The sequence below is a fragment of the Patagioenas fasciata genome, chromosome 13 (assembly GCF_037038585.1).
Source record: "Patagioenas fasciata isolate bPatFas1 chromosome 13, bPatFas1.hap1, whole genome shotgun sequence".
Lineage (NCBI taxonomy): Eukaryota > Metazoa > Chordata > Aves > Columbiformes > Columbidae > Patagioenas > Patagioenas fasciata.
In genome coordinates this window covers 11,652,842-11,661,883 of record NC_092532.1, presented here as the reverse complement: position 1 = coordinate 11,661,883, position 9,042 = coordinate 11,652,842, and the positions used below count along the sequence as shown (strand labels likewise).

General features: G+C 39.2%; 1 protein-coding gene across 1 annotated transcript in view; it reads left to right on the top strand.

The window, feature by feature from the left end:
* The first annotated feature begins 12 nt into the window (after positions 1 to 12).
* The window catches only part of USP10 (ubiquitin specific peptidase 10), a 47,848-nt gene continuing 38,818 nt past the window's right edge, over positions 13 to 9,042 (top strand). Inside the window, exon 1 of the mRNA XM_065848126.2 lies at positions 13 to 152. Coding sequence (XP_065704198.1) covers positions 132 to 152 — 21 coding nt within the window. The 5' untranslated portion in view covers positions 13 to 131. The remainder of the gene's footprint in view (positions 153 to 9,042) is intronic.

Here is a 9,042-nt window from a genome sequence, read left to right as displayed (position 1 = left end):
ACGCTATGCGCAGGCGCAGTGCGCGCCGCCTGCCCGCCCGGCTGGTGCGTGCGAGAGAGAAGATGGCGGCGGCGGGGGCAGCAGCGTGAGGCGCCCGGGAGACGCTGAGCTCCCCACGGCCGCGGGGCGCCATGGCCGTGAACAGCGCCCAGGTATTGGCCACCCCCGCGCTGCCGTCCCGGGGCGCTGTGGGGGCTCCTGAGGGGCTCTGAGGGGTGTGCAGGGCCCCGCGGCGCGGCTCGCCGAAGGGGGGAGCGTGGTGGCCGGGACTAGGCCCAGGGTGATTCTGCAGCTTCATTGAATCTCCTCAGGGCGGTGAAGGGGCCTCGCTGCCGGGCGGGACGGCGGCTTCCCGCCCTTCTGCTCTACCGAGGGGCCCAACGGGCCGGGGCTCTGCCCCTCGCCGGGGTCCCCGCTCCTCAGCGCGGGGAGGCGGCGGCTACGGGAGCCTTTGGGGGTGAGGCCGGTGCAGCACCCCCGGGTGAACCGCTGCAAAGAAGCGACGCTTGGAAGAGACTTGATAGCTTGCGCTTTTTTTTTTTTTGGGGGGGGGGGAGAGAAGCGATTCTATAATGAGAAGGGAATAAGGAGATTTGTAAACTAATCCTTTCCCCCCCGCCCCCCGCCCAAACGCTCAATAGACCTGAATGCATTGGGGTGCAAAGGGCTGAGTGTTGCAAGATTCCTGTGCATGGGGATGCGTGTGCAGTTTCCCTGGCTCCCACTCACTAAACCAGCCAGAAGATTTGTGCACTGAATAAAAAAAAAATGCAGTCGTGGTGATTTTTCGGTGGAAGTTAAAAGCTCGATTCCTGGTCTAACATGGTGTGTGCTTTGAGCAAACGATTGCATGAGTTTACTTGACCGTTGCTTTCCTGTAAGATTTTTCTCCCAGAAAACTTTAAAGTAGAAATGTCAGGCAGCATGTGATGCACTGAGGTGTTTATTTAGGCTTTAGACGACTTTGGTTTTAGCAAATAATAAAGTTTCGTGAACTTTGATCGTGTTAAAGGTAGTTTTGTTAAGAAACGGTGTCTCTTGTGGTGGAAAAGATCTTTAATGGAATTTAAGTGTTCTAAGCAAGGCAATGCTTTATTCTGAATTCTGTTTTTTTTTTTTTTCTGAAGGGCAATTAAGGTGCACGTGTAATAAAGTTGTGCACCAGTGGCACTAACAGCAATTTTTCAATAAGGAAAAGTTTGTAGTAGGTGAAAACTATCATGACATTTCGTGATTTATTTATGTTTGAGAGGAAGTGGGACATGATTTTGTCAACATGGGTGATCTGAGGGTGATTGCAATTTCTGGAGTTTGTTTAAAATTTCACATAGCTTTAAAATTTTGTATCCTTGATCTTTTCTTTTAAAGTGCGGGCAATTCACTTAGTTTTGGACTTTTTTTATTGGCCTAATGAATGATAGTTAGAATGCAATATATGACAAGGATTCAATGTCCAACTCAGAAGTGGTTTTACTCGCTGCTTTCCCCTCCCCTCAGTACTAGACAGCAGTGCATGTGGTCTGTTTGCTAAGACTGGACTTTACATTGCAGCTTTTTTCTTGATTTAGAAGAATTAAAGACATTTTTGTGTCTGTACTTAATTAAATTGGTGTACCTTGAAACAAAAAAATGGAGAGTTCAGCTGATGATTTAGTTTATGGTTAAGCACTGTGTAGCTGTAATTAAAACTAGAGTGTAAATTCATCTTAAGTAGTAGCTCTTACATAAACTATTTTAAATCAACACTCTCTATAGGTAAAAGTAGATATTTATGTCTTGTGAAGATTATGGCTTAAATTTATCACAGTATGTATGTATATTTATGTATTATGTAATTCAGAAGCAAATCTCTAAGATGTCTTTCAGTTAATGCTTTGTTCATGTCATTAAACAGCATAGTTTTATGTTTTATTTTGTTTTCCTAATGTAAACAGTGTATTTAACTGCTGTCTGGGATTTATGTGAACACATATTCTAGAGCAATACAGTGCTATGATGCTGAAGTAGGTAATGTTGTGGACTTTTTTGGGTGGAGAACCTGAAAATAAGTTCAGGGATGCAATTTTACATGTAGGTGGGTTTTAAATTTATTTTAGGATGGTAGTGTTGCAGATCAGTAGAAAAAATAGAGTTTTGATAGCAGCTGGCTGTTCTGAGCACAAGACTAATCAACATTATTTAGTCATTATGTTTGTGTCATAATGCAGAGTCTTGGGCAAAAGTGCTTAGTTTTTCCATGTGACTGTAATTTGAGTGAACCATAATTGAAACATTCTTTTGTCACAGAGGGGAAAAAAATATCTTCGAGGAAATCATGCTCTTCTAACAGCCAAAAATGCATAGTCAGATTCTTGCCAATTAATGGATGAAAGTAATAGTGGGCAGAAATATGTCATCAATCAGTTTACACGTTCTAAAAAATGAATCATGAAACGTGACCACATATATTTTCAAAGGAGGGTTAATTTTGGATGGCCAACTACTCAGCAAACATGTGGGTATATAGTAACACAACTTAGATATTGTTGGTTGTTTATACCTCTGTATTCCATGTCATTATTTCATAATCATTTATGAGATATTGAAGTGTTGCTGTCAGTTTTCTGGGCATGTTCTGAGTATATTCAAAATCTGCAATTTTTTTTTTTTTTATTAAGGTGAGCGAAAAATAAACCTGTTGTATCACTACAGGTTTTGTATGACATTACGGATATAGAAGTGGTGTAGTTGAAACCATTTCTCATCAAGGTCATCTAAAAATCTTCTTAATGTTAAAAACCATTTCCCTGTTTGGAAAGAGTAATACTCTGTAGGAACTGTATAAACAGTTGTTTTAGCCACTTTTCCTATTGTTTTTCATAGAAAGAATTAATACAAACTCATCATTTATAAATCTTGTGAAAACAAGTTAGGCAGAAGAAGGATACCATAGCAGAATGAATCATTTATGCTTGTTTTGTTCTTTCGCCATTACTGTGGTGTCAAATTAACTCGGTGCCATTTAAAATGTACCAGATTGCCCCAAAACCCCATCTGAAGTAAAAACCAGTAGAGTTTGTGTTCAGAAAAAGCTGAACCAGCTTTTAAGCTGCTCATCCTCACCCAAGCCTGGCCTGGCAACCAGAATAACTGGAACTGGGAACATGACACGCAATCCGACTCCCTGAAATCCTGCACTGCGAGCTGCCGCTCTTATGGCTGACTTGGAGTCTTGCTCCCTGGCAGGGTGTAGTTTGATGTTCCCTTAAGCCAGTGCCATTTCTGAAAGAAAAAAAAAAAATATATAAGAAAAGCAGCAGTCTGTAGGCATTTATTCTGTGCTGTCTTTGCAGTTTATTGCCTCGTGTTTGTGGGTGACCTTGATGAGGATATCAATCTCAAAATAATCTTAAAAAAATGGTTGTTAAACAGCTGGATGTTTCTTGTGCTAGCTTGCTTGTGCCTGTGCACATGTGTGTAACGTTAACAGCCTCCTTATAGGCAGAAAGAAGTGTTTGGAGAGAGGGCAATGTGGATTCTGTCTGTCAGGTCCCTGGAATACACTGAAAACTATGTGGGGGTACCTGGAACGCGAAATAAAAGGTGGTTCAGGGCAAGGGCTTGAAGAGAGGTTGTCAAGCGCATTGTCTTGCTGCTTCTCCCCTGGCTTGCTCAGGCACTGTTCTGTGTTTTAAAGGACTGAAGAAGATGGATTTGTCTTTTTTTTTTTTTAAACTTCTTTACTGATGGATTGAGTAGTTGTTCTGGGTGTCTGTGGTCTCAGGAATTCTGACTGCAGCTAAAGCGGTGAGTTTAGGTAGCCAGAAGGTATAATGTGTCTTTCTGAAATGTGAATGCTGAATCCATGCAGAGTACAGTGTTTGAATGTGGGCTAGTAAACTTAAAAAAAGGAAGTCTGGGAAAACCGACATAGAACTTAAATTTGAAACTATATGGTAGTATGCAAATAATAGAATAAAACCCACAGGATTTGCGAATTGGTGCTGTTTGTGCATTCTAGACTATAGCGCTGATTTGGAGACTTTTTAGAATGGATCCAGCCATTTACCTATTATTAAATTCACTTTTTTAGGCGGTTGCTTAGACACGCAGCTTTTTCCATTTATGTAGCTGTTAAAAGACTCGTAAAGTTAAGTGGGGTTTTGTTTATAGGTAAACTAAGCAGTCGGATTTCTGTTTAGTGATATACGTGCAACATGCTGTGTCGTACAAAACAGCCAAATCTGTTGTAATAGAAGTTGCTGGCCTTGGGCCATTGGATTATAGTCATTTGTCACTGTAATGCCATTTCAGCAATGTAGATGTTCATTTCCGAAGAATTAAACATGCTACAACTGCGGTTTTTCTTTTTGATAGAAGTGTTTTTATGTATGATCATTAAACATACAACTGGGGATTATGGAACAAAGGGTTGTGCTTCATGGTGAAAAAATGTGTGTGTGTACATTACTGTCTGTGTATATATGTATACACACACACATATGATCATTCCACAATGGAACTGTTTAATATTTTTAAATTGGGATTCTAAACCCTACTTTTATTTTATGAAATTGTAACATATGCATTTAAGGCTACGTGTTTTGAGTATTTCCAATGATGGTGCCATGTCGATTATTTTTAAAACACTTTGAAGATTTTTTAGATTAAGTGCTCATGTTAATATATTCATTAACACTCTAATAGAGTGAAACTTTGAAGTAAATTAGTCTTTTAAATTTTGTATTTGACTCTCTAATACCTAATTTAATTGCAGATGTTTTTGATATTTTAAATACGTGTAAGAACTTTTCCTCCTTGTTTGACGGCATAAGATTTATTGATCTGTGGTGTGTGCTCCAAGATCTGTTTTTCCTCACGTGTAGTTAGGCAGGAGGCAGCCTGAATCACAGTAGACCTAACAAACTGTTTATGTAAGGCTTATTTAAATGCTGCACCTTATAAAAAAGCTTGTGTTTAATGTAAAATTAAGAAAGGCCTCCTTGATATGGACGCAAATGTTAGTGTTGTGCAAACCGAAAGAAATATGCAAGACTGCTTCTGAAAATATTTCTGCTTATAGAATAGTGTGTGAATTGATATAATGTATAGAAGCCTTAAAAGAAGCATTGTGTATTATTTGTGTTGGAATTAGAGTAGGAAAGGAAGGGATAGGGATCAGCTTACATTGAATGTAATGCTATCACAAGCTGGAAAATCACTTAAGGGTTCTCTAACTTTTTTACTTCATTAAAAAAGTAAAGCCCCTGATTAGGGTTTGGCTTTGAGGTGGAAGAGAAAAATGCCCTATCTGTAAGAAACTGTAAAGAACAACATATCTCTAAAGGTTGTGTGAAAAGATGCATTTAGAAAAATATGACAAAGTAGGTTTTCTTCAAAGAATTCTGTGTATGAAAGACTGCTCTTTTGTTTAGTTTGTTGTTGTTGGTTTTTTGGTGGTTTTTTTGTTTTGGTTTGTTTTTTTTAACCAAACCAAGCACAAGATCAGAAATAGCAGTGCTGTATTCCCCCAGTACGGCAGGCATGTTTTTTCATACAACATTTAGAGCCTGCTGTAGCGATTCACAGGTTTCTTGCCTCATTTTTCCTCATTGATGTTGCAGGCTGGAAATGGATTTGCCCGTGTAACATCAAATACAGAACGTATATATCATTCATGCAAAGAAGTGAAGGCTTTTTGTCATGAAAATGTTTTGTCTTGTTGGACGGGGATTCTTTTGTAGGTAGTATAGCAACATGTTACCAATAGTGATTCTTACAGTGTCAAGATAATGTTCTTATTTTCATGAGTACTTCACAGCACATACCTATCTCAGCAGAAACATGTATATAATTTGCATTTTAGCCTGAATTGTTTAGTCTAATGGTGGCAAAAGACGATTAGATTAATTGTATTCAAATGATGTTTTTGGACCATGCTGCTTAGAAGGGTATTTGCTTAAAAAATGATGATATACTAGTACACAATATGGAATGGTCTTGTCATTTTAAATATGAGTAGTTATGATAAAAGGAGAGGGAAATAAAGCAGAGAGAAAAAGAGTTATTGTCAGCAAAAGTTACAGCTGAATTGCAAGAAGAATCAAGTTCTCTTGAGTTCCAGTCTAATTTGGCCTATCCATTAAATCATATGGTCTCTAAGAATAGCTAGCTGTTACTAAAGAAAGTAAGAACTAGTGCTGTAATGTCCTTAAAGCATGGAAAAGCTCACTTTCTGTTCCTCTGCTGCCTTTAGGCTACAAAACCAAAGCTGTCACTGTTTGAAAATTCCTGTGGAACACTGTGGTTAATTGATACAAAGTTGGAAAAAAGTCAAAGACAACTTGTTTGGGCAATTCCCAGTACTCGTTTTCTTCTCAGCTAAAGGCTGTGACCACGGGCTGTTGCCCCTTAAAAAGAAGTTTAAGCTTCCCTGACAAAACTTAAGCCAGGATGAAAATTTTATGTAAGTGCAGCAGAATTATAAAAGTGTAAAAGAGCAGTAGTCAGCTTTCAGAGCAGAAGTAGTAAAGCTTTTGAGTTTGCTTGTGTCAACAGGTTTGCGTTCTCAGTCTTCTGAACTTTACATTTGTTCAAACACAACAGTGAATTGTGGTGGTTGCTCTTGTTGCTGGAGTCAAAATGCCTGTAAATACCAGATACTGGCACGTGGTGTTTCACATGTTGCCAAAGACTTGGAGTTTCCTTGATTGGGGAGGGTAAAGCCAATGGACACATATTACACTTTGTAATAGCCTTTATGTGACAATCATTAATACTGTTTTCTGCTTTGGTGTAGTTGTCTCTTTAAAATAGAGATTTCCCTGAGCTCTCATCAGTGTCCACCTCTGGAACGACGCATTAAGGCAGTCGTGCACTGGTTTTACTTTGCTTTGTGCTACTGCTCGTAACAGTAGCATGAGTTTAGTCTGAATTCTTCACAGTTTTTTCTAGCCAAAAAACCTTAGTGTTTAGTTAATAGCTGAGGTATTTTATAACCATTTAGTTTGCATACCAAATTTTGTGTGTTTGCACTTCAAATTTATTTTCTGACAGTTTTTTTGTTTGTTTTTTTTTTTTTTTAAAAAGCGCTTGGAATTAGTGAACAACTGCTTATTATATTATCTTTGAAGGTCAGTTGTACTTAGGAATGTCCAACACATCCAGTGTGTTTACTAAGTAGCCAGAGGTTGCCATATTTGACTGGCAAACATAACCAGTTTCAAACTTTAGTTTACATTTTCTGTCTTATTTGTGGAATAGCCATTTTGAACAATACTATGAATGACTGATCGTGTTTACCAAATGTTTTTATGATTTACAAGGTATTTTAGTTGGATTTGGGACCAAAGGAAGCAATGTACAGCCACATGAGAAGCGTGTTCTTTCAAAAGCTGCCTAAATTGGTGTTGCTTGAAAGTGGAAAGTATAATAAATTAACAATACACAGACTGCAATATGAGGGTGTGGTTTCATCCTTGTTGCTGAACCTTGTCAGCATTGTGGATTAGATAGCCATTTACTGATATTTATGTGGGGTCCCCTAAAATCATCTCCCCAGCTGTGTATTGATATTCCTGTTTGTAGATGGCTGGATGTGCAGGCCTAGAAGTGGTGACTCCAGTTGTGCCCTGGACCAGAGGGTATGTGAACTGTTGGTTATGATACTCCTGTGCATAACCCTTGTGGGCTTATCAGTAATAGTGTGTCAGGTTACACTCTGGTTTAGTCCCTTTTTGCCCCTCAGAAAGCAAAAGAATTTGAGTATCTTCAATACTGTTGGGAAGTATTTTGAGTGCTGTTTTGCATTCTGTTCACTCATGCTTGCAGAAGATATGTGAATGCTAACAGATCTCGTAGAAGACATGAAACAGCACCACTGTCAGTGTTACTCTTTTGAAATGAACTAACTAAAAAAAGTAAGTCTTAAAATTGACAGTGTTATTATCATACAGTAAACCTGCTGCCATATTCATACTCCATTTTTAATGCTGCCATTTAAAAATATGGGTGTTTAATATGCTTATTATCTGTGGTTTAGTTGCAGCAGTGTATTAATCTGTTCATTCATTTTAACAGCTGTCTTGCATTTACATAAAGTTGTATTACAGATACTTAAGCTCTAAAACCATCTTGGGAGGAGGTGGCATATGTGTGGTGTCCCAATTTTCATTTTAAACTGCGCTACAAAAGACAAAGTTGCTGTCATGGGCAGTGGCAGATCCTCTCAGGTTTCCACCTGCTACTTATCACATATCAGGCTGCCAGAGGAGATGGATGGTTGCATATATACTGAGAATCAAAACAATGCATGGTGTCCTCAGTTTCATTCTGCCAAGAGGACCCAGAGCATACACATTTGTCATGTGGTGGAGTAGTGGAAGGGGCTTGAATTCTTGTCGAGAAAAATAGAGGAAGAACCTCTGTAGAATCGCTCTCAGACTTCAGCAGTTACAGAACTTAAAATATAGGAGATTTCATTATGTGGTGGTGGTTGTGTTGCATTTCTGTGATCCCCTTGAGTAATTTACCAATCATTGTGGGGTTTTGCAAGTTCTTTGGTTTATTTTTGGCTGTTACTTTATGAGATTATAACCCATTTTTGGCAGGTCATGACATGCAAAAGGGAAAGTCTCTTTCTTCCTTGCTCCTGGCCACTTGCATCTTTTGGTTTATGCTGGCTTCTTCTCTAAACCCTCCCCTGCCAGTGCAAAAAAAAAAAAAATCTGGATTGAGTATAATCATGTCACTGATTAGCTCAGTGTGTGCCAGAACTGGTGCAGGAGAAGAGGTAGGGTTTTGAATCCAGCAAGGGGGAGAGGGAAAAATGATGTGGCCTTGGTGAATGGAGCAGGTGGTGGCTCTTAATGATCAGTGTTTCTTGTTACTGTCACTGTTTAATGTGTGGTGCCATGCTGAGGTGGTTACCCCTGTACAAGCTCTGGATATCATTAGCTTGTGCATTGTCTTTTTTAATTCTTGGTGGTGAATGTGGTTTTGATAGGACTTTGCACCACATTTAGGTTAATACTAAACTTTTGAGGTTAAATCTCACTGAGGTGT